The following is a 26,726-nucleotide window of genomic DNA, read 5'->3' on the forward strand; positions in this document are numbered from 1 at the left end:
GCAGGATTTACTTCAGTTTGTAATTATATATTCATTAGTGTGATTATTTGATTAATGTCATTCTAAAGGCAGAAAATTTGTTTCTTTTTATTCTTGTATCCCCATGGCTTAATGCAGTGCCTAGCACAAACTAGGTCTCAGTATATAGTTGTGGAGGGCTGTATCACTTTTACTTGATATGGATTTATTTAATAGGTTCAAAAATGGACTAGGTAGGAGCCCAGAGTCAACTCCTTCTTAGAACTGAGAACAGAGTTCAAAGGATCCTAGGTAGATCATACTTTTCATAATTAAGAAACATCCCTCCTTTATTGAAAAGTCAGGGCTGCCTTTTGCCCTAGAAAACCACTAATCTAGAAATGAGTTGTTATTGTCCTGATGTAGTTAACCCCTTAAGGCCAAAGTCTGACCATGTTATGCTAGAACCTGTTACACAAAACAGGGACAGGCTGACTATGGATGGAAAGAAGAGGATACAAGGCCAGGTGCCATAAGGCTAGGAATGTCTCCCTCTGGTATGGTGCTAAACATGAGGCCTGGACCTCAGAGACCTTGCAGATATCTGGTAACTGGGGTATAATGAGCAACATCTTGCAAAGAACAGCAAACAGCAGAACTGAAGGGGGTGTCTAGAACTGAGAAGACCCAGATAATAAATTCAACAGAATATAGTCTACCCTTCTACCACTCAACTTTTCTAGTTTCCTTTTACTTTCAACAATAATTTTGACTGTAGACTTCCCTGGTGGTCCTGTGGTTAAGAACGTGACCTGCCAAAACAGGGGACACAGGTTCGATCCTTGGTCTGGGAAGATTCCACACGCCATAAGGCAACTAAGCCCATGCTCCATGACTACTGAGTCAGTGCTCAGAAGTCCATGAGCCACAACTACTGCGGCCCATGTGCCTAGAGCCCACGCTCTGCAAGAGGAGAAGCCCATGTGGCACAACGGAAGAATCCCCACTTGCCACAACTAGAGAAAGCCTGAGTGCAGCAACAAAGACCCAATACAGTAAAAAATAAATATAACTAAATAATTATTAAGATAATTATGATTGTGGCGGTCCCTGTTCACTGATCATTTACTTAGCAAGGTACTGCCCTAAGCGTATATGTACACATATATACGCATATGTATGAGTATATGTGCATGTTTATAAACACCTTTTACAAAATTCAAACAATCCTCTTTGACAGAGCTCTTCTCTACAGATCGTGATGTAGGGATTTGGCTAAGTTAGGAGCCATGTTAAAGCTTACACAGCCAGCAAGTAGTAGAGCTGGGTGAGAACTTGAGGCTTGTTGGACTCCAAAGACTGTGTTCTCAAGCACAATGCCAATGTCACACCAAATGCTAGTCATTGGAAGCTATGACTTTAAAAAACCATATTGCAACACTACTTGCCTTAATGGCTACTAGTACTTTTCGTTACATATACGCACCACATAATTTAAATGGATTTTTCAGTATCTGTGATATCATAGGATATGACAGTTGCGTTTTATAATATTCATTGTCATAAATACATAATTATGAAAACAAAGAACATCCATATAGTATTTAGAAGCAGCTTGCCTCCCATGTCAGGGTTACTCATACCATACTTGGGGAATCCCACACTTTTCTATCCAGAACCATGTTTCTTCTGCCTCTTTCAGTGGATAAGAAGCACCATGGAAATGACACTAAACAACATCTGATTTAAGAAGACCTGTCTGGGGGTTGGTGCTTTTCCAAGGCTGCTTTGAAAGATGGCTGCTTCCTACCCCAGAGGCGGCTGCACTTCAGAGACAACAAGCTAAAGGGTCCCAGTTTGTATAGTCTGCTCAGTGCTCAGGGCGGTTTGGATGAAAATAACTATATAGATATCAGTTATCATCATTCTCATGATGACAATGATTATTTTACATATGGCTGTTTTAAGGGTGAATGGCATGGGCTCATTTGTATGCCAGCATCTGGCAGGCTGTCACACATCTGCGGAATATAACCTCAACTGTGCTATTAATACTTCCCCTTTGCGTTCTCCCCAAGGCATCTGTCTCCTAAAGTGCCTAAAGAAACTTCGCTCCCTCTTGAAGCCCTAGAGGCAAACTTCGGAAAACATGTCACCTAGACTGGGGCAGCAGAAGCTCAGAGTGACAGCAGCTGAGCCTGAACAGATTTCTGGCTCTTGGAATAGATATCAAGGCAGACAGGGAACCACCACCCACACTCGTCTGTTAGCAGCTGCACTTCCAGGCAAAATCTGTGGGCAGATTCTCCTAGGCTCAGACAATATGTCCCATCTGCTCTGTGATCAACAAAAGATGTCAATCGTGGTCTTAATGGTCAGTTCTCAGTCTCCATAACCCCCACCACTGGCTTATAGCTGCCTTCCCTGAAAAGCCTTGGGAGACCCTTCTGTGGTGGTGACCTGGTGACTGAGCACTTAAACCAGGTCTTTTTATTTATGTGCAACAGCTATACCACATTTCCCAGCCTGCCTCACAGTTAGAGGTGCTCATGTGATTGAGTTCTAGCTAATGGGATGCATGCTAACTTAGAACCTGGCTCATAGGAGTCTCCTTTGTGTGGTCCTACACCATCTTCCTCTTTTGCTGTACAGATGCAGATAAGGCATGGTGACACTGGGGAACCACAAGATGGAAAGAACCTGAATCTCTGAATCACTGATTGAGGGAGGCTGCTTGCTGATGGAGATCAGCAATATCAGACTGTACAAGAGAAATAATCTTTCATATGCTTGAGCCATTATGGACTCTATTTCATATCAGAACATTCAGAGCTTTACTATAATTAATACACTCTTATGGTGAAATTGCCAGATTCTATTTCATTATCAATTATCTAATGGATCATCTCCACTTTAGTGACCTACTAGTATTTCAAACTTGACATGCCCAATCCAATGGTACTTTCTATATGTCAGAATATTCTAGGTACTGGGATACAGGAATGGATCATACAAAGTTCCTTCTCTTATAAAATTCACATTCAAAGACAGGGAAACCCGAAATACACAAATTAAAAAAAAAAAAACAAACAATTACAAATAGTGACCCTTGTTATGAAGTTAATGGGGATGGAAGGTTATTGGGGGTTACTTGGGAGTTAGTGGAAGTGCCTGTGAGGAGGTGACAGGAGATTGAAGTCTATATGATGAAATGTAAAAAGTCAGCCCTGTGGACTCTAGGGGCAAAGTATTCCAGGAAGAGGGAACAACAAATGCAGAGAATGGAAGGAAGAACAAGCATTACCGAGGAACAGATAGGAGGTTAGGTGGCTGAAGAACAGTGACCTAGAGGACAGTGGTATGACAGGATAGCAAGAGGGAGGCAGGGACATGATCATGTGAAATCTTACAGTCCAAGATTAAGAACTTGGACCTTTTGCTAAGTTCAAAAGGAAACTACCAGTGTGGTTTAGTCCTGGGAGGAATGATATATGAATTACATGTTGAAAGGCCCACTCTATTATGTGGGGCATGTATCATGTAGGACAGCGAGAAGGAACAGAAACCAGAGAGCAGATTATTGCAGTCACAAAGGTGAAAGAACCATGGCTGGTACTAGTGTGGGCTGGCAGGAGTGGAGATGGAGAGAGATGAGTTGATTTGAGATACATTTTAGAGGAAGCAAAGGCAGGGCTCACGGACAAATTGGGGTGGGGGGTGAACAGGCTGGTAACTGGGAGAAAGGATCAATATTGACTCTTACGTCAGTTACTCAGCTGCCTGGGTGGTGAAATCATTAAGATTGGGAATTCAAGTGAAGAGTCAAGTCTGTGGTGGGATGGACCACATGATAGGTGCTGAATAAATGACTGATTTTAATATTAAATATAGGGTCAACATAGTAGGATGAGAATGCTGGGTCATCTACTCATTCAGCAGTTGTCTTGATTTCTCTCAATTTGACCTAAACAGAAGATAATAATAATTTCAACATGGGGTTGTTATATGAAATATACTTTTGGCAGGAAGAGACTGAAGAAGTATGATGGGGACATGAGCATTGCTAATAAAGTTTGATTTTCTGATTTAGCTGTTACTTATACAGGAGTCCTCTGCCTGTGAAAATTCATCAAGCTGGACAATTATGATATGTGCACTTTTCAAAATGAGATTCAATATGTTAGGTTCTCAGCGCAGTGCCTGGAATTCAACAAATCCACTATTACTTTCATTATTATAATACAATGAAAACCATCTCCTGTGTAACTGTGGTCCATAATGTAGATACAGGCCATTTGTGAATCCATCAACAAGAGGAAGGAGCCTTACACTGAACTCTAGGGTCTGGCCTTATAGCTGATAAAGTTCTAATTCATGACACACAAATGCTTCGGCATAAAGGAAGTGATTCAGTGTTCTAACCCAAAGGTAGTCCTGGTTCACTACTTGCAATTCAATACCTCCCTAACTTTGGATGAGAGTGTCACAGATGCCAATATAATTTAAAAGGGAAGAGTTCTCCACAAGTGCTAAGTCTTCGATAGGGATTGCCCCTTTCTATTCCATTTCCTCCCAAGCTTGCTCATACCTGAATAGTCTTGATTCAAGCCAACTGGTTATTGGCCCCAAAGAAAGGATACTAAAACTCTGATTGGTTATTTCAAAGTTCCATAGGTTAATTCTCAGGTCATCAGCTGACATGTAGGTTTCATAGTCGCTGTTGACTGATATAGAGTTGATATGATATGTGTGCGCGTTGGCAAATACTCTTCGCGGGGTGGCCTCCACCATCAGGTCCATGGGTCTCAGGACAGGTACCTGGGATGCAAGAGAAACAAATTGCTTCAGAACCACAGCTCTTCATTAGGAAAGAGTGTGTGTGTTTATATCCTTCATTATCACACACAAAATCACAACCACATCACATCAAAGGAGATCTAAGCTAGAGAGAGACTGATCAATTACATGCTGTTTCTATTCCCTTTGGTGCCTTTTAGTTTCATTCTTTTTTAAAAATGTCACCATCCCTTAGCCCTGATGGGCAATTTCATCCTTTATAGACTCTAAGATTTTTTTCAAGTGGCCTCCTCTCAGGGGAACAGCTGCCAGAGATGTTGTTTCAGATTGTTTGTTTTTTAAAACATGAAATCTATTTTTAAAAGGAAGTTGTAGAAATTTTTAGAAATGTCTAGTTTAACTGAGATTAAAATTTAGTCTTCATGGCTTTGGGAGCCTAGGCCTCGTCCTAGTTCTATCTTTAATCTTTTTAAAAGAATTTTGGGAAAGCATATAATCACCCAATTCTAGTAGCCCAAAATCAGTCATTAAAATATAGGGAACCCATTGTTTTATCTGGGAAGATCTTGGTTTAACCTGTATATCAACAAGGCAGTGTACACTGTCATGTCAAAACTGTCCTCATTTGGACAATAAATTATATGGTCATCTTACTGATATATAAAGGATACTTAGTATTTGTTGAATAAATGAGAATAGTGAACAATTGTTATCTCCTTATGGGTCAAAGAATCAGACAGTTAAATAGTTTTGCATACAAGGGCCTTTCCTGGTGGTACAGTGTTTAAGACTTCACCTTCTAATGCAGGGGGTACAGGTTCGATCCCTGGTTGGGGGGGCTAAGATTTCACATGCCTCGTGACCCCAAAAAACCAAAACATAAAACAGAGGCAATATTGTAACAAATTCAAAAAAGACTTTAAAAATGGTCCACATCACAAAAATCTTAAAAAAAAAAAAAGTTGAATGAAGAACTGAGAAGAAACATAGAATCCTATACAAATGTGGCACTGGATATCCTGGAAATCAGAGAAGCTTGAGATGTGGATGTAGGAAGAACCAGGGATCCTCTAAAAGCCAGGAGTGGGATGGAAGGCAAAGTCTTCACAAGCCCTTTACCTTGTTGTGGATGATGGTTCTTTAGCAGAGGCCCAGGGAAGGTAAAAACTAAGACAGCTGGTTCTGACCACAGATTCGCCCCCCACTGACAGGCTGTGTGATCTTGCGCAATTATCTTGCCCCTTCTGGGCTCTGGTTATACGATCTGAAATATCCACTATGCCCTACTTATCATGAAGGGTGGTTGGGATCTGTTGAGATGATTTGCCCTTCAGTTCAACCTCCTATTCACCCTTTCAACAACATTTTCTTGAGCTCTGTACAAGGTCCTGGTGTAGAGGGGCGGGGGGGACATTCAACTGGGGAGCCAAACCAGACACCTGCCTTCATCTGGCTGGCCCAGGTGGTGAAGGCAGGTACGAAATCATCCCATAATAAAATGTAGTAAGCACCCAGAAGGAGAGGAAATAGCACAAAGAAGGATTTAACGTGGTCATGGAGGTCTGGAGAGGTTTTGCTGAGGAAGTATGAATTGGATGACTTAAAGGATGAGAAGAGATTTACTAGGCCAGGAGGGGAAGGAAGAATGCTCCAGTCAGCGGAAAGAGCACGTGCAGAAGTCCTATGGTGAGGGTAACGCAAGAATTAAATATCAATTAGTCAGTGTAGTTGAGACAGAGAGTGATGAGAACCACGGTGGGAGATGAAGTGACAGGGTCGGTAAGAGGCAGGCCCCAAAAGAGATTTTTGCCACCACCCTAAGAGAAATGAAAGTGAAAAGTGAAAGTGTTAGTCAGTCGTGTCCAACTCTTTGTGATCCCATGGACTGTAGCCCACCAGCCCAAGAGATATGGGAAGAAATCAAAAGATTTTTCAATGATTTTGATATGATAAGGATCCAAGTTTCAGTGAGATCATTCCTGATGTAGTGGGGAGAACAAATTATAGAGGATGAATGAAGTAGAACTTTGAAAAGGAAGGTGATATATTGATACTACTGAACACCAGTTAAAGGTATGTCTGAGTTAAGGCTTTGTAATGGGTAAGAAAAGTGCCTTAGAAACTCTCCCAATAAATAAACAAAATTTCCCAGTAAGTCAACAAACAAAATAAACTTTCCCAATAAATAGACAATATTTATTGGGCACTGATTGTGTCAATCATCCTTCACACCTACCTAGGAGATTCTTTTGACAACTCTGTGAGACAGAGAGCAGTAGTACAAAGTACTATGATAAAGAGAAAACTCAGGCTCAGAGAAGCTAAGTCAGTGGCCCAGAATCGCCCAGCTGTAGGAGGCAGAGTCTGAAGATGATTAGAGTCTATCTGACTGCAAAGCTACTGCTTTTCCCACTGTATCACACCACACTCAGATACTATACATGATAGGAAGTGATAACTGCTCTGTAAGGGACATGAGTACAGGGCCCATAGAATTCATGGAATTGATAGAATTATGGGTAGTAACAATGGTAGTGGTAGAATTCTGCAGTTAAGCTGCCTCTAGAAATCTCAGTTTGGGGTTGGAGGTGTTCATGGCATTTGAATAGGGTGTCTACTCCACATGCTTTCATAGATACATGCTCTGCTTTGAGGTTTGTCACAGAGGAATTCCCTACCCAGAGCTTTTGAGCTCTGTACTCCCCTACTCCCACTCACCTCCCCGAGGTAGTGGCACTGAAAGCAAGTTCCCCAGGGCCAGGGAAGCAATGGAATCTGTGAGGACTTCCAGGGGCTCTGCCTAAACTCTTCCCTGGGCCTCCTTCATTACCCTCACTGTCTGCACAGGCTTCCTGTGGCTGTGGCGACGCGGGGAGGGAACATGACAGCTAGGATCAAGAGGCATTACCAAGTGGGAGCTGCCAGCTCAGAGCTTCAGCTTCATGTGACAGGCCTGCCTGCTAATTCAGGCTGACATACTCCATGATGTAGCACTAATGGGGAAGCTCTGGGTAGGTATCTGGGGGAGGGAGCGCTAACGCTCTGCCCAGATAAGCCAGGCGACAAACATCACTCGTGATATTCCAGCACCCTCCCCACGCCCAGGTCAAGGCTGTCCACTGCCTAGGGGCACCATGTCAAAGGAGGAAGGAGGAGGTAAGGTGGTTCAAGCTTACCAACTGGACAGGATGACCAGTTAGGAAACCCCGTTGGGACTGTGTTTCCTATCTGCTCTGGACACATGCTCTTTCTGGGGCCAGGAGGGGAGAAGAGTGGGATACGGTTCCCTGAGTTCAGCCCATGGGCAATCATTTGGGTCTTCCCTGTAAGATCAGGGAGGGCTTCCTGTACTGGCAGTGACTGAGTTAGAGCACCCCTGCCCTTCAGCCCTCTCAGTAGCCGACCTCACGAGGAAGATTCCTTGTTTGCCATTTTATGGGGTAGGTGAAAATCCTGTCTGACGTCACACAGAGAGAGGAAGGAGTGGAGCTGAACTGGAACAATGTAGTTCCTGAGTGAGTCCAGAGAACCACTGCTGCAAAAGAAATGCTTGGGAAGAAATACGAAGATGCCACTTCTGCAAGTCAAAAATCGTCACATCTCAGTAATTTCATGTGGTTCAGGCTAACAGTATGGAAGGACTCTGTGCCATATGGATGTGACACTGACTCATGAAACACTGAATCTTGGAAGGACCCCTGGAGTCTCTTTCAAGGCTGTCACATGTATATGTGTGTGTTGGGGGGCACAGTGGGAGGCTGTGGTGTCTAGGCCTTACGACCTTCATCATTCTTGGTAAAATGTTAGGATCCTCACATCTTGCTTAAGTAATTATGGATAAGGAAAGTGTGAGACCAACCACCACAGACAGTTCCTGAATTCTGCAGATGAGGAAGTCAGGAACCCCCGAGGTGACGTGCCATGTCCACGGTGGCCCGGTGGGGGTTGCCAGCACAGCCCGGCTTTCTGCCACTCATCCGATTGCTTCCTCTGTCCCGATACCAGGTGCCTGAGCTATTCTCCACAGGACCCGACAAACTCCAGGATCAAGCCAGGACCTTCAACTGGTGGTTCACACCCTCTTTTCTGCACTATCTCGGCAGTGGCCATGGGGAGAGACCCCCCGAGACAAGGCTGGTGCTTCAGTAGGCTTGCGAATGAGAACGGGGCCAGCCTTGGCCCTTGGAGGCCGCAGGCGGCCAAGGACTGTGCTGCTGGAATCCTTGTCCCTCCCTAGGCACCCCATACTCCTCCCTGACTCTGATTCAGTTTCAGCTCATTGCCCTGAGCATGATTGCAAAGCATAAACAACCCAGCCTGGTTGTCAAGACAACTGGTACTGTGTTAGAGTATCCACCAAATAAAGTTTCACAGACCAAGAGAGTAGCCTCAGAGTCTAGCCTGCCACAAGGCTTATAGACATCTATGTCAGCTGGGATGTTAGTGGGATGTGGAGAACCCCAGAGTGCCCTGGGGCTCCTTTCCCCACATCACTCAGGGCTCTGTTCAATGATCACCCCTTGAGATAGGTCTTCTGTGTCCCTACCCCTACCCCAACTCACATGGCACACCCTCCACTCACCATCCTCTGACCTAGCTTACTGCTCTTAAGCAGTTCATTAGCGAACCCTCATCAGTAGCCTATGATTTAGCTCAGTGAATATGATCTCTGCTGCACAGATGAGGCAATGACCAGAGAGTTTAAGTAATTTGTATTGTCACACAGCTCATACTCAGGCCTGGAACTCCTTGACTCTGGAGTCTAAGTCCTTGGCCGCTCTGTCCTCTGGGCCTGGAGGGGCATGATTGGGTGTGTGGGAGAGACAAGTGAGTACACGGACATTTCAGTGTAGGGCGTCTGGACTGGAATGGAGGTCAGCAGGCACTGCCCAGGGCAGTGTCAGCTAAATGGGCTTGAATCTGCTTGGGGAGCTCAAGGGAGACCTCAGAAAGGAGATGACTGCTGAGTGAGTGGGAGGTGATGGGTTTGTGGGAATCCACCAGGTGAAAGTGGGGGACGGGGAGGAGAGGGAGCAGTGCTTCAGTTGGAGAGACCAGCATGTGCAGGGTGCAGACGGGAGGGAGGAAAGTACGAGGTGAAGAGTGTGATCCCGTGGGTTTCTGGGCATAGGAGGGGGAAGTGCTTTTGTCTTCATTCAAAATGCAAAATAAAGTCTTCCTCCACATCAGACATGAAGAGAAACCTGAGCTTGGTGAGGGGATGGAGAACTGATGAGAGTGGAGTGGGGATGGAAGGCCTCCCTTGGGGGCGGCTATTTGAGCTGAGAGCCGAATGTAGGGAGGTCAGCAGCCACGCGGCGCCCTAGAGAAGAGCACTCCAGGCAGAGCAAACAGCAAGTGTAAAGGCCCTGAGGTTGGAAAGCGCTTAGAGGATAGAAGGAACAGGGAAGGGCCTCTGTGGCTGGAGAGGAGTGAGCAGGGAAGGACAGTGGCAGGAGATGGAAGATCAGAAGTCAGGGCTGGGTCACAGGTGTGATTGTGGGGATAGGAAGATCACTAGCTGCCCAATATTGACCCCTTCCTGTTAAGAAATCCCTTCCTCGTTGCTCTCTCTCCCTTCTTTCTCCCCACATTCTGTTTCTCTCTACCCATCTTCAGTCTTCCTCCCTTCACCTCTTTCTCATTATCTTTCCTGCCTCTGCTCTTGGGAAACACAAGACCGTCTTTCACCTCTCAAAATCCATTTACTAACAAAATGAATGTCACTGTCATTTGGTTTATTCGGTGACCATGGTGGTGATGCATCACAGTCTTCTGTGGCACCTAAGTGGGTGTCAGCAGGTCACAAAGGCCCCTTCGGAGACACATGGCAAAAGGGGAACAGAGTCCTGGAAGCCCCCGAGGCCCCGCACTTTACTTGACATCTGTGAAAATGCACAGTCGGGGAGGGGCTAGAGGTGAGGGCTCTTGACAGAGAAAAAAACCACAGCTGTGCTCACCATGGCAACCTCCAGAGCCTCCATAAGTTGAAAGATTCAAGGCAAGAGCCTGAGAGAGAAGAGACGGCTGGAGAGGAGCTTAAGAACAGAAGAAAAGTTGGAGCCATGGAGAAGGGAGAGAGAGAGGAGTCCATTGATTCAAGGATGTGCACGGATTCCAGCTGTTCAGTAACTCTGGGTTGAATCTGACTGAGTTCAGCAGACAAATGTGAATACCCTTGGATACTAAGTACAATCAACATAATTGACATGACTGGGCCTTTTGAAAAAATTGCTACCAACTTACATCCATGTTTGCTTGTATTTCCTTGTCAATATTTAACAGATGCTTCCCACCCTCCCCATTAACTGAGATTATATTGAGAAAGATAGGATATATTCAGGCCAGGGGGTAGGGGGGGCTCTGTGTCATCAGTTAGGAAGTTCACATAGCAATGTCATGACCACATGCTGGCCCCAGATAAAACCTTCCCAAAACATTTATTAACCATTTACTATATGCTGGACAGTCATCACAGAGTATTCTTATGAAGCTTAGTGGGGGCAGAGAATACACAACCCCCTACCCACTCCTTCTTTTCATAACCAGCTCTTTTGGGAAGCTAAAACCATGTTTGTTTGATCTAGACAAGCAAGAGATGGGAGCTGGCTACCTTTTCCTTGGTGCAGGGAGCCCTGACCCCGGTGCTCTGGGACCACAGGTTTAAGGACTCGTGGCATCTGGGCTGACTACACTATTCCATCTAGAAGCAATAAATGGTAAAGCTGGAGGAAAGGGTAGAAAGTTCCAGATTTCAGCCTCACTTCACGTTTGCCATCATGCCGTTCCTGGACTTCCTTCAAGAAGTATCTTCTGTGATTCTCCAAAGACAATTACTGTAAGTTTGGGATAAAGCCAACAGTTAAAAAGCACTCAGACTTCATAGTCAAGGAAGAGGGAGTGAGTCATCTTGAAGATGGGAGAGCCATTGGGTCCTGCTATAAATATCCCTGGTTCAAAGCTACCCAGCTAAGCAGTGCAGAGGAGCTGTCTTCAAACAGGAGAATGTGATGACTTCCTGAGAACTTTATGAAATAGTTCTAAAGGAAACCATGACTTAGTGGTGAAGAATCCGACTACCAATGCAGGAGACCTGGGTTCAGTCCCTGGGCCAGGAAGATCCCCTGGAAAAGGAAATGGCGACCCACTCCAGTATTCTTGCCTGGAAATCCCCATGGACAGGAACCTGGTGGGCTACGGGCCATGGGGTCAAAAAGAGTCAGATACAACTTAGCAACTGAACGACAACAAACAATATACTTTCCTTCCTAAAATCAAATTATGTCAGGATATAACCACAGTCGAGGTTCTCATTCTCATCTTTGGAAAAGAAAGATAAACCTTCCCCATCCTGAATCTTACCAGGATGTGTTATCCATGGTATAAAACACTTCAGGGAGGGACAGATGACATCTTTAATCAAAGCCCCACAAATGATCCCATCATCCAGCTCATTATCATATGAATTTCTAACAAGATTTATTAAAAAATGATTATAATAAAATTAAAATCTCAAAACTTATAATATGAAATTCTAATAAAATCAGAATTGTGTTTTGTGCTGTTTTGGTCAATTGTGTCTCATTAATAATTTTAGAGATAATTAAATCCAGAAGAGAACTTCAAAGCCTTATAGTTATACATTCAGGGGGAGGGAAAAACCTATTTTTGTTACAGAAATGATCAAAAAGAGTTTTCAACATTTATTTGGAGGAAGTTGCAGTGAAAACACAAAATTAAAGAAGAAAAAGGAACAATGTAAAGTTATGACTTTTAAAGAACTTTATTCCTTATTCTTTTAATGGATATTGATGGGTATCTAGATACAATGATGTTTAAATTTCACACATTAAAAAGGTGATATAACAGTTTTATTTTAAACTGCCTATGTTCAAAATACTTCTGAAGCCACATCCTCTGTTACGTATTTAACATTATGATGGAAGTGCTTAGCTGCCTACTGAAAGATGCTCAAGAAGGTATGTGGTTATTCAAAATTCTTCGAGGTGGTACAGAAGCACAAAATTTGAAGTTATATGGTGTTAGAGAGTTTTCAGAGTCAGGTCGACCTGGCCTTGAATCCTGGTTGGGCTATTTACCAGCCCCGTGGCCCTGGGCTTCTTACTTCACCTTTCCCCATGTCAAGGCTCTCTTCCATAATGTTACAGACAGCATTCCTCTATAGCTTTGCCAAGAAAACTTAGCCCAGGGCCTGATACATACCATCTACCAAAGAGACATTTCTGGAGAGCTTACTTTTCGCCAAACTGTGCTAAGCACTTTATGCACACTATGTTATTGAATCCTTACTGTGATCTTAAGAGGTAAGTACTAATATTCATCCCACTTTACAGGTATGGATCTTGAAGCAAAGGAAGTGGTGAAACTTGCTCAAGGTCATACAAATACTAGGGGGTGGCATTACCCTTGTTGGCAGTCTGGCTACAGCCACTATGATCGTTATTACTAGAATCCTTCCCATGAACTTCCAGTTGTATAAAAAAAATGGTCCATCCTGAGAGATTGCCTAGGGAAGATTTTCTGACTTCTTCTATTGGCTTCAGAGTGTAGACATCCCTTTTATCCACCCAGGGAATTCAGTCATGATTAGAGAACTCAGCGTGGCTCAGGAGAAGTGGCTAGTGGGATAACTGGTCACTGGGTAGCAATTAACTTTGTTGGTGGAAAAAAAAAGCGGAAGGCTTTTCTGGTTAGGAGTTTTCCTAATAGCTTCTGTCCACATTGTCATGAAAACCTTGAACAATATGGTTGTTCATCCAATTATCAAACCAACCTGGGAGGCAGAGTCTGGCATTCTGTGTACCCATTATCAAAGGGTAATTTGGTGTAACAAACCAAATCGAGTACGTACAAAGACTGTCAAATAAAATAAACCACTCACAAATTAAATTACTTCCCATTTTCAGTGGGAAGAATGCCAGTCATTTTTCATCTTAAAAAATATGCATCTTAATTCCATTTTTTAAAGAACATGAAAAGAAGCATTTAAAGGCCTGTTGTGCAGTCTGTATGTAGCAAGGTCCACCCTCCCTAGGAACATCTCTCTGGGTCCTGGGACATTTTCTCTCAGAGAATTAATGGAGCATTAAGCCTCACCCTGGTTAAAAAAAAAAATAGAAAAACCTGTTTCCTCCATGGATCAATGGTGGATGGAGTTCATAAAGCAGAAGTGAGAGGTTGGCTCTGGTTTATAACGACATATCAGAGCTGTTGTTTCCAGAATGAAGCTGCCACTCAACACCACCCCGCCAAACCCCCAGGGAATCCTATCCAAATAATATAATTTTTAGATTTCTCAGATCACACCCTTCAACAGCCTCAATATGTCCCTGAGTTCTTCTTTTACTGGCTTTGTCATATGGATTGAAATAAGCCTGAGAGGAAAAACCCCTTTGGAGCAAATCAGGCTTTGTGCTTCAGGGTCTTAAATACCTGAGAATTATATTCTTTCATTTGACAAACATTTATTAAGTGCCAATCACTGCTTTGTGTGGTACGGGTATCAGGTGAACAAAAGCAGGTTGGTTGTGGCACTTAAAGTCTAATAGGGAAGAAAGGAGTTAGTGTCTCAGGTAGACACATTGTCACAAACTGCCCAGGATGCTATAGAAAGATGTGCATTGCTTCAAGAGAGGCAAAAATGTTCTTTCATTAAAAGGAACAGGGGCTCTAATTTAGATTGGGGAATTAGGTGAACTGTGTTTTGAAGAAGAGACAGGTCACCCCCCCCAATAACGGAGCCATAAGCATTCTCTATATAAATGGTTCTTCACTGGAGGCCAAATTGCCATCTGACACTGTCTGGAGATAGTTTTGATTGTCAGAATGGGGCATATGCTATTGAGTAGAGGCCAAGGATGATGCTAAAAGTCCTACAATGTACAGGTCAGCTTCTAGCAGCAAAGAATTATCTGGACCAAAATGTTAACAGTTCTGAGACTGAGAAATCCAGTTTTTAAGAAAATATTTCTGGAAAGAGTCTAAATCAAGGGTGGATAAAAGAAACTCAATATTAACTTCCACAATCAGCAGAAAAAAGTTTCAGTTCATAAATATGTTCTGGTTTAAAAAGTCCATATATATATATACACACACACACACATATACACACACACACACACACACACACACACATACATACAGACACACACACACATATATATGAAGGATCTATCTCTCAAAGGCTTATGCCTTATTGCCAACTACAAGAATAACACACAACTCATAAAACATGCCTGGGGAATTAATACATATTTTTTAAACTCAATGCATCAAAGATGATTTTTATAGCAGACTAACAATTTCATGCTCGCAGTGTCTTTGACTTCTTTTGGCCTCTCTACAAAAAAAGAGAGGGAAAATATCTTTTGCTCAGAGGATAAACTCAGTATCTAATTACCAGCCCATGCAGCAGCCTGTAATTCTGCCAGTTTTATCTTAAATTTTTTTCTCCCAGACACTTCCATTTTCTGCCAACATTGCTGTTTCTCAAAGTGTGCTTCCCTGTGCATTGCCTTTCCTGTTATTTCCCTTGATGTTTCACATTGTGCAATTCCACAGGAAAAAAGGAGACATCTTAAAATATCACAGGAGAGGAAAATTTCAGTTAACATTTATAGGTGGGGAAGGGGATGGGATGAGAAGAGGCAGTGGTTTAATTTTTGGTTAGTTTGGTTAGGATTAATCACAGAAATTTTTTTTTTTTTTTAACTGCTGTTGATGGAAGTATTTCTGAACTCTTCCCATATACTTTCTCCTATTAACAACTGGGATACGTATCACTGAATCTTTGATAATCAAGGATCAAGAAGACCTCAGGAGGGTCACACTATATTCTGTCATTTATTACTGTGGCTTACTCAGATCGAAGAAGGTAAGTATAAATTTGATATAAACTTTAAGAATCTTAGAGCTGGAAGTTACCTGAGAAGTCATTACACGAAAAAGGTGTATGTGTATACAAAGATGAATCTCTAAGAGCTCTGAAAAGCAGCCTTTCATAAGTATAAACAAAGCTATCAGATGCATGCAACTAAACTGTCAGTTCTGCCTCCCACCAACAGATGGCAGTAGTGGTTACCAGTGATATTCTGATTCAGAAACAAAGTGACTTTTCAGGATTGCATTGTCTGGTTCCCATCCCCGGGTGTACATTAGAATCAAATGAGACTTCTTATTAAAAACTGATGCCTGGGGCCCTCCACTGGGTGGTGGTGGTGGGAAGACTGTTGTTAAGTCAGAATGCCTGGAGGGTGGAATCCAAGTACTAGCTTTTTGAAAGCCCCTGTGACCACTCACCTCGAACCAGACATCTTGGAGTGTGAAGTCAAGTGGGCCTTAGGAAGCATCACTACAAACAAAGATAGTGGAGGTGATGGAATTCCAGCTGAGCTATTTCAAATCCTAAAAGATGATGCTGTGAAAGTGCTGCATTCAATATGCCAGCAAATTTAGAAAACTCAGCAGTGGCCACAGGATTGGAAAAGGTCAGTTTTCATTCTAATCCTAAAGAAGGGCAACGCCAAAGAATGTTCAAATTACCACACAATGGCACTCATTTCACATACTAGCAAAGTAATGCTCAAAATTCTTCAAGCTAGGCTTCAACAGTACATGAACCGAGAACTTCCAGATGTTCAAGCTGGATTTAGGAAAGGCAGAAGAACCAGAGATCAAATTGCCAGCATCCGTTGAATCATAGGAAAAGCAAGAGAATTCCAGAAAAACATCTACGTCTGCTTCATTGACTATTCTAAAGCCTTTGTGTGGATCACAACAAAATGTTGAAAATTCATTAAAGAGTTGGGAATACCAGACCACCTGACATGCCTCCTGAGAAACCTGTATGCAGGCCAAGAAGCAATAGTTAGAACTGGACACGCAACAATGGACTGGTTCAAAATTGGGAAAGGAGTATGATAAGGTTGTATATTGTCACTCTGCTTATTTAACTTATATGTGGAGTACATCATGTGAAATTACAGGCTGGAATCAAGATTGCTGGGAGAAATATCAATAACCTCAGATATGCAGATGATACTACCCTTATGGTAGAAAGCAAAGATGAACTAAAGAGCCTCTTGAAGGTGAAAAAGGAGAGTGAAAAACTTGGCTTAAAACTCAACATTCAAAAAACAATGATCATGGCCTCTGGTCCCATCAGTTCAGTTCAGATGCTCAGTTGTGTCCAGCTCTCTACTACCCCATGGACAGCAGCATGCCAGGCTTCCCTGTCCATCACCAACTCCCGGAGCTTGCTCAAACTCATGTCCATCAAGTCAGTGATGCCATCTGGCCATCTCATCCTCTGTCATGCCCTTCTCCTCCCGCCTTCCATTTTTCCCAGGATCAGGGTCTTTTCCAATGAGTCAGTTCTTCACATCAGGTGGCCAAAGTATTGGAGCTTCCATCTCAGCATCAGTCCCTCCCATGAATATTCAGGATTTATTTCCTTTAGGATTGACTGGTTTGATCTCCTCGCAGTCCCCTCGCAGGGACTCTCAAGAGTCTTCTGTAATACCACAGTTCAAAAGCATCAATTCTGGTCCCATCACGTCAAGGCAAATAGATGGAGAAACAAAGGAAACAGTGACAGACTATTTTCTTGGGCTCCAAAATCAGACGGTGACTGCAGACATGAAATGAAAAGACATTTGCTCCTTAGAAGAAAAGCTATGACAAACCTAGACAGCATATTAAAAAGCAGAGACATTACTTTGCTGACAAAGGTCCATACAGTCAAAGCTATGGTTTTTTCCAGTAGTGTTTGGATGTGAGTGTTGGACCATTAAAGAAAGCTGAGTGCTGAACAATTGATGCTTCTGAACTGTGGTGTTAGAGAAGACTCTTGAGAGTCCCTTGGACGGCAAGGAGATCAAACCAGTCAATCCTAAAGGAAATCAATCCTGAATATTCATTGGAGGGACTGATGCTGAGGCTGTAGCTCCAATACTTTGGCCACCTGATGGCAAAGAACTGACCCATTGGAAAAGACTCTGATGCTGGGAAAGATTGAAGGCAGGAGGTGAAGGGGACGACAGAGGATGAGATGGCTGGATGACATCACTGACTCAATGGACACAAGTTTGAGTAAGCTCCAGGAGATGGTGAAGGACATGGATCCCTGGCGTGCTGCAGTCCATGGGGTTGCAAAGAGTTGGACATGACTGAGCTACTAAACAACAAGTGATCAATATGTAGAGCCAAGGCTAAGAGCCAATGAATTGGAGGGGTAAATGGAAGAGTCCATACAAAGAACTCTTAACAGTGGTTGGAGTATGAGATTATATGAGCTTAGAATTATTTTTATAGTTCCATATGAGGTTTTTAATATTAACTTAAAACATCCTGATTTTAATAAATGGATAAAAATAGTTTATAGAAGGGAAAAAGGATAGAAAAGAGTCACTATTCATAATATATAGAAAATGTTCCCTCAATTGATAAAAAGACAACTCAGGAAAAAATTATGGGCAAAGGATATGGACAGAAAATTTAGAAAAAGCTAGAAGCAAATGACCAAGAAATATATAAAAATATGCCCAACATTATTAGTAGTCAAGAAGATGCAAGTTAAGATTTTTAAATCTTTAATCTTACACAAAGAAGATCAATCTTATTAATCATTCAATCTTATAAAATTTTATTCTATGCCAGCTACTGTTCTAAATTTTTTTTCTAACCATTAATTCATTTAATATTCAAGATAATTTTCTGAGGTAGGGATTCATATTATATCTCTTTCTGCAAGTAAGGGTAACTAAGACACAAAGCAATAATGTGTCTTACCTTAAAGTCACACACTAGTGCTTGTTGGAGCTCAGATGGGTACTTGGGTATTCTGACCAAGAGCATCCTTATCCTGAGCCACTATCCTACACTCCCTTCTCAGTAGAGTCCCTACTGAGATATGCAAAATGACTGATAACATCTATCCTGGAGATAGTAAGAGGAAATGGGCATTTGCTGGTGGGAATATGAATGCAATAGGAAAAAGTAGCTATTAAAATACAATAATGCATCGGAGAAGGAAATGGCAACCCACTCCAGTGTTCTTGCCTGGAGAATCCCAGGGATGGGGAAGCCTGGTGGGCTGCCGGCTATGGGGTCACAGAGTCGGACACGACTGAAGAGACTTAGCAGCAGCAGCAGCAACAATGCACATATCTTTCAACTTAGCAAAACCTGCCTTAATGGAAACTATCCTATAAAAACTAGACATTGGTTTATGATGATAAATGCTTGAGACCATTCACTGCAGCTCTGTTAGTTATAATTACATTGTAACAAAATCTGGAAACAGGTGACTGTCAGTGAATAGGGGACTGGTTTAATTAGTTATAGTATACCCACGCTTTAGAATATTGACAGCTACTTCACAGAAGATGAATGACCAGGAGGGATGTTTATATTACTGAGCAGAGTGTATAAGTATCATCTCGAATTTGTAAAAACAAACAAAATCATATCCATCTATTAAGGTTGATAATATATGTTTGTGTGGACATACAGAAAATGGTGTGGCTGGATACACGCCAAACTAGTAATGTGAGTTACCTTAACACGTGGGCCCAAGGTATAGGATTGTTTGAGTTGACGCTATAATCCTGCACTAGTTTTGTAATAGAAAAGAAAAAGAAGAGAGATCTTTGCCTCCAATGTCCAGCCAGGGAGGATTCTCAGGATCCTTCAGCCTGCACTGGACTCCTCCTAAAAAAGTGTAAGCAGCTCCCAATGAGCATGGCTTTGAATTTAGATCCACTTTCCTTAACTGTCCACTTGTTAGTTCCCTGGGTTGACAGACAGCCAGTCTACCTCTTCCTCTATGCAAAAGCTCTCCAGATATTTGAGCACAGACCTCAGTGCACCCCACTGTCTATTTAATGACACCAAGACTTAGCCTCCAATCTTTATTACCCACCAGTGGTCATGCCTGCGTCACCCCTACTGATGCTTTGCCATGCTGAACACAGTCTACCGGAGTTCAGAACACAGAGGGACCTGCGTTCTTTTAGACCAGACATATGCTTTCTACCTCAACAACTTAATTGATTTATCTTGGTAACAGTCCATATTGCAGTGTCAACTAAGATTCATAGATCTTCTTTCAAATAAGCTAAGGTCAAGTCAAATGTTCTCTACTACTTTGAATGTGATTACCTCAATTCTATCCCTAGGATTTATCTCTTTTTCTTAAAAGTGAATTACAGGGATATGAAAGAGTACCTATGTAAATGTGGGAGGTGGTGGGAGGAGTCTAATGAATGGTGAATTCTGGAAAATGGGATTTTTCTGCATCATGCAGATGATGGGCTAGAAGATGGGTGAGCACACTGGGTATATGGAGAGGACAATGGCAGTGTCCTGATGTCTGGCTGGAGGGTGGGAGGACCTTAAATCCTCCGTTTCAGAGAGGTGGGGCTGAATTTGAAAGGTAATGATCCTGGCAAATAAAATTGTTACAGGAAGTGGGTGGGGGAAGAGAGAACTCAGAAGGAGGTTTGCTAGTTCCAAGGAGACAGAGCAGGAATGGGCCAAGAACAGAGGAGATGGGACAAGGAAGAGAAAAGAGTATCTGAGAAAAGCAGCTGCACACAGGACTAAAGAAAAAAGGATGGCGAGCCTCCAGAGATGGGAGCGAGGGAAGAGAGAAGAAAGCTGGGAGGCGGTTGCGAGGCGTTCTGTTCTAGTCTGGACTGTTTAGATGCCAAGAAACAGAAACCTTGTCAAATTTACTTAAAAAAAAAAAAAAAAAAAACTAAAAAACAAAACAAAAAAGGAGTATTGTGGGACAGAAAAACCTTGCAGTTGATCAGGACTGAAAACGGAGTGTGTGAAATGCAACAGGGGCTTAGCCTGCTGTTAGGGGTCTGGGGAACTTGACCTGTCTTTTTGTCTCTGTGTCTGTCTCTCGTAGGGGTGTCCTGGTTTCTTAAACTGCTTCTCTCTTTGTGTCAGCCCTGCCTCTCTCTCTTTGCCAATAAAAGTTAACTCTGTCTGTTTACCAGTCTGAACATGGCCTTCAGTGAGTCACTCTAGCCCTGACTCCACCACACTTTCACTCTAGCCCTGACTTACGCCACACTGTAGTAGACAGTGCTACTATAGTGCACTACCATGCGTAAAATAGATAGCTAGTGGGTAGCTGCTATAAGCACTGGAAGCTCAGTTCCCCGCTCTGTGATGACCTAGAGGGGTCTGAAGATGGAGGGAATGTAAGTATGCATATGGCTGATTCACCTCATTGCACAGCAGAAGCTAACATAACATTGTAAAGAAATTATATTCCAATTAAAAAAAAGGAAATAAGTGTTGCCAGTGACTTCTGAAAAAAAGAGAGCAGGGAACCGACAGGGCAGAAAATATAGTAGGAAGAATGAAACATATAGTCAGAACCTTCCAAGTGGTCTCACCCCTGCCCTTGAACATCCTGCATTCAGAATCACCTGCATACCTTTTTCCTACAATGCTCTGCTCCCCTTATTCACCCCACTTTCACCTACTCCCCCTTACAAAGTCTTCCTCAATCCAGATGGCTCCAGAACTCTCATTCCCCCTGCCATGTATGCACACAATCCAGTGGAGAATAATTCTGATATATATATATATATATATATATATTTTTTTTTTTTTTAGGTGCTGAAACTTTTTTTTTTTTTAAGAGTTCAAAATTCTAGCTTCCTTCTTCCAATTGGCACAATTTTGACAGGCTTCTTGGAATTATTTCCCAACTTGAGTTCCTAGTGCTAATAATCCAGACTGACTTCTAGCAATCTCTTGTTCAAAGAGAATAAAGCGCAACTGGTCACTATTCCCTGGATAGAAATCGTATTTTGTTTGGAATGCTGCTACGATTGCCTTTCAATCTGCTTCAAGCAATAAATACATTGCTTCAACTCCCTCTTATAATTTCCCCCATGTGTCTGTCAATCTTACACAGCAATCACATGATTAGCTTTTTAGATTAGATCATTAAACTGTATTAGAATAAGAGTATATCCTGAACCAAATAAGATTTGGTAATTACTTCTTCTGGAACAATGTACTATTTTGGATGACGTATGCCCGGTCTAGTTTTAACTGACGCTTTTATGTTATTATTCACTAAGACCCGGGGATCTTTTTCACGCATTCACTTTGTCTTTCCACATCCTGCACATGAATGCTTGGATTTTCTCTCCACGTGCGCTAGCACCGTGCTTTGTCCTTTTAGAACTCTACATCCTTTCTGCTCCCCTCAAGTTTTCAAGGGTGTCCTCCATTTCCATATCATCGTTGACCTCTTCTTTGCCCCCTGGTTTTGTGAAATGTAAGCCAATATAACGATGGGGTGACGGGGTGGAGCTTACAGCATGTGAGGCTGACTCATAGGATTATAAGCTCCATTAATTTTTTTTCCCTTCCTGAAGGGAGAAATATGAATTATTTTCTCAAATAGGCAAAGCAGAGGACCTCTTTAAAAGCCATAAAGCTCTGAGGCTCGCAGTGAAAAGGAAGGGGAAACTAATCATACAGAGGGAAACGAGGACAAATATGCATTTCATTGAAAAGTCACTGTGGTTGAACATCAAATTACTCTCCCTGACTTCCACCTATCTCACATTCTGCTAAGAACTTATTTTGCCCTTCATCTAGAAATAACTGTATCCTGAATGGCACCGCATATGCATTAATAGGTAGATTCAAACATATATGCTTAGCATAAGTCAGAAAAAAGAAAGAAACACATTTAAATAATGTTGACTACTGCAGCTGCACTCCATTCAATGGCACCCGAGTAAGTATGAGATGTGGGCAGTAGGTCTGCTCAGATTGTCTTTGTGGATCTCATCTTCCAGCGCCTTGATGTGTTGAATGAGTTACTAAGGTCTAAAGAAGTCTATTTTTCATAAATGGCCTTCCACATTTTAGTTATAGCTTTAGCCTGTACTTCCCTGGTGGCTCAGACAGTAAAGAATCTGTCTGCAATGCGGGAGATCCGGGTTTGATCCCTGGGACAGGAAGATTCCCCTGGAGAAGGGAATGGCTCCCCACTCTAGTGTTCTGCCTGGGAAATTCCACGGCCAGAGGAGCCTGGTAGGCTATAGTCCATGGGATCACTAAGAGCTGGACATGACCAAGTGACTAACATGTTCACTTTTCACTTTAGATTGTGCATTATTCTTTATATATTATGCATATATATGCATACATTAGTTTTTACAGAGTTTATAAAAAACTATGTACACTATACCATGTGGGTAATTTAAGGGATTTTTAAAAGATATTTTTATGGGATGACTTTAGAATCTAGCCTGTGCAAAACTGTCCCCTTTACTGACTGATCCTTTTTCAAATCTCTACTATTTCCTGTGTACCATTATTTCCGGTAAACTTCACAAAAAATTCCTCATCATCTGCTCAATATTTTACAAAGAGTTAAAGAACTGAGGCTCAGTGAAGTTAAATGACATAGCAAGTCACGAGGTCACTCAGGATCAGCAGAGGCAGGATTAAACACAATCTGGATTCATAGTTCATACTTTTTCTACCTTAGATCTACTTTAGATTCTTTAGATCTACTTTAGATCCTTAGATCTACTTTAGAATCTACTTTAGATTCAGGGAATCTAAAAATCTTGATACTTTTCAGACTCTTCCTTGGATTATCCTGGGGATCTTCCATTTTCCTTTGTCAAGGTCTAACTTTATAGTAAGATATTTTGACACTTGAAAGAATTAACGTGACTATTTTGAAGCAATGTTTGTTGAGCACTTACTAGATGCAAGGCACTATTGGTAGCCTACGCCTCTGGAATCATCTTTTTCCAAAAGCACCTCACAAATTGAGAAGACAAACAAAGGGTCAAATAACGCAAGAAACTCAAATAATTTGTAGGCAGGGATCAATTACAGGGACTTGTGAGTACCGAGAAGGACTTTGGTGTGCATTCTAGGCAATAAGGGAAAATATCTTAGGCTCTTAACAGTAACGAATGATCTAACCTACAATTGAAAAGTATCATACTAAGTGCAATGTGGTTTTCAGACTGTGAAATGTGAGGGGGAAGAGAGTGAGTGAAGGTAGGAGAAAAAACTGAAATGCTTTTTTACATAGTATGCTGAATATAGGCAAGAAACAATCTAACCAAACTTAGGAGGGAAATGACAGAATAAAACAGTTACAGAGATGGCAGCTGCTTTGAAGGACAATGAAACAGAAAAATCTGATAAACATAGTTATCAACATGGTTTATCAGATCAGAGATCAGTTGCTCAGTCATGTCTGACTCTGCAACCCCATGAATCGCAGCACGCCAGGCCTCCCTGTCCATCACCAACTCCCGGAGTTCACTGAGACTCACGTCCATTGAGTCAGTGATGCCATCCAGCCATCTCATCCTCTGTCGTCCCTTCTCCTCCTGCCCCCAATCCCTCCCAGCATCAGAGTCTTTTCCAATGAGTCAACTCTTCACATGAGGTGGCTAAAGTACTGGAGCTTCAGCCTTAGCATCATTCCTTCCAAAGAAATCCCAGGGCCGATCTCCTTAAGAATGGACTAGTTGGATCCCCTTGCAGTCCAAGGGACTCTCAAGAGTCTTCTCCAACATCACAGTTCAAAAGCATCAATTCTTCGGCACTCAGCCTTCTTCACAGTCCGACTCTCACATCCATACATGACCACAGGAAAAACCATAGCCTTGACTAGACGAACCTTTGTTGGCAAAGTAATGTCTCTGCTTTTGAATATGCTATCTAGGTTGGTCATAACTTTCCTTCCAAGGAGTAAGCGTCTTTTAATTTCATGGCTGCAGTCACCATCTGTAGTGATTTTGGAGCCCGGAAAAATAAAGTCTGACACTGTTTCCACTGTTTCCCCATCTATTTCCCATGAAGTGGTGGGACCGGATGCCGTGATCTTTGTTTTCTGAATGTTGAGCTTTAAGCCAACTTTTTCACTCTCCACTTTCACTTTCACATGGTTTATAAGCATGAGCAAATGACACCAAACAAAGTGAAAAGGTGCTGAGGTGAAAATCAGTCATCAAAGCAGATGATATATACAGAAAAGAGAGAGAATCCAGGGTATGTATTATTGCTGGTCATGAAGAGATCAAAAGTAGCGAGTAGGAAAAAATACATAAAACATGTTTTAGAAAAATGAGTGAGACAAAAACTTAAATCCAAGACAGAAAAGATTGAAAGGGTATAGTATACCGACAGAAAATGATAGAAAGCTATTATCAAGGCATATTCTGATGAAGTTATCTCACTTCATGTATAAAGAAGATGTACGGGTTATGCAGAGCTTTAAAAATGTGTCATATTTATAAGAGGTAAAAATAAGGCTGGTTTCAGACTTCTCGCTGCAGTAAACTCCACATCACAAACAGAACCAAACAGTGTCCACAAAGTTACAACGAGTTTATATCCCTTCAGGTTGTGATTTAGCACAGAAGCAACATTCTTAAGCAGGCAGAAATTCAGGGAGCACTATTTATGAGTTTCCACTAGAACGTAAGCTTCACAGTGGTGAGGCCAACCTCCTCCATGTCGTTTCCCATTTTATTGACAGCACCCAATGCAAAGGTCATGATACACAGTAGACACTCAACAAACATTTGTTGACTGAATTAAAAAGCTTTTTTACATAAAGAAAATTGGATACTTTCTCAGAGAGTCCTAAACTGCTTTTTCATCAGAACCACCTGAGAGCTATTAAAGAGAAAAAGAAAATACAGATTTCCCAGATCTACATTTTGAGATCTGAGCTCAGTTGGGTTTGAATATCTTGATTTTTAAAAAGTTCCCAAGTGCTTGCAGACCAGGGCTTGTCAAACTTCAGTTCTTCTTTAGCATCCTCTTCAAAAAATTTTTTTTACATTACCTATTTACCCAGACTATAAATAATAAAAGTAAATAACTTAATATTTTCTTTAAACGAATCTGCTTTTTAGCAAACTCTATTAATTTTGATAGGGAACTTCACATCACAGCAATACACAAAAAGCTAGTTTTCCAAGAACTGCCAAAAAAGCCCAAAACAATGTTATAAAAATAAATACAAGAAAAAAAAATGTTCTTAAATTCTAGCCAGATACGGTCACCTCGAAAGACTTAGAGCTCAAGGCCAATTATTGGTTTTAAAAAACTTAGATTTATAAGTGTTACTAGGGACTTCCCTGGCATGGTTGAGACTTTTTGTCTTCCAGTGCAGGGGTACAGGTTTGATTCCTGCTTGGGGAGCTAAGATCCCACATGCCTCATGGCCAAAAAACCAAAACATGAAACAGAAGCCATATTGTAACAAATTTAATAAAGACTATGAAAATGTTCCATATCAAAAAAATCTTAAAAAAAAAATGTTACTAGACGGGTTAAAACAATATTAACTCAAAGTAAGACTTTGGGCTTCATGTAATGAGCAATTTTAAAAAGAACAGAAAAGAGAAAAACTTCAGCTATGTGATTTAATATTACTTAAAGCTGGGTCTTGTACCAAGAGCAAATAGCCCAGACTTTAGGGAACACAGTAATCTTTGAAAGTGACCATCACAGTACCTGGGACATGTTCAGTCGCTTAGTTGTGTCTGACTCTTTGAGACACCGTGAACCGCGGCACGCCAGGCCTCCCTGTCCATCACCAACTCCCGGAGTTCACTCAAACTCACGTCCATCGAGTCAGTGATGCCATCCAGCCATCTCATCCTCTGTCGTCCCCTTCTCCTCTTGCCCCCAATCCCTCCCAGCATCAGGGTCTTTTCCAATGAGTCAACTCTTCACATGAGGTGGCCAAAGTATTGGAGTATCAGCTTTAGCATCATTCCTTCCAAGGAAATCCCAGGGCTGATCTCCTTCAGAATGGACTGGTTGGATCTCCTTGCAGTCCAAGGGACTCTCAAGAGTCTTCTCCAACACCACAGTTCAAAAGCATCAATTCTTCGGCGCTCAGCCTTCTTCACAGTCCAACT

General features: G+C 42.1%; 1 protein-coding gene across 10 annotated transcripts in view; it reads right to left on the bottom strand.

The window, feature by feature from the left end:
- Positions 1–26,726, bottom strand: part of PPP2R2B (protein phosphatase 2 regulatory subunit Bbeta) — a 510,815-nt gene that overhangs the window by 69,312 nt on the left and 414,777 nt on the right. For all 10 annotated transcript variants that reach the window (XM_070793763.1, XM_070793769.1, XM_070793762.1 and 7 more), the window contains one exon: positions 4,599–4,776. In XM_070793763.1, the coding sequence (XP_070649864.1) occupies positions 4,599–4,776 (178 nt within the window). The remainder of the gene's footprint in view (positions 1–4,598; positions 4,777–26,726) is intronic.

Source organism: Bos indicus, chromosome 7 (assembly GCF_029378745.1).
Source record: "Bos indicus isolate NIAB-ARS_2022 breed Sahiwal x Tharparkar chromosome 7, NIAB-ARS_B.indTharparkar_mat_pri_1.0, whole genome shotgun sequence".
Lineage (NCBI taxonomy): Eukaryota > Metazoa > Chordata > Mammalia > Artiodactyla > Bovidae > Bos > Bos indicus.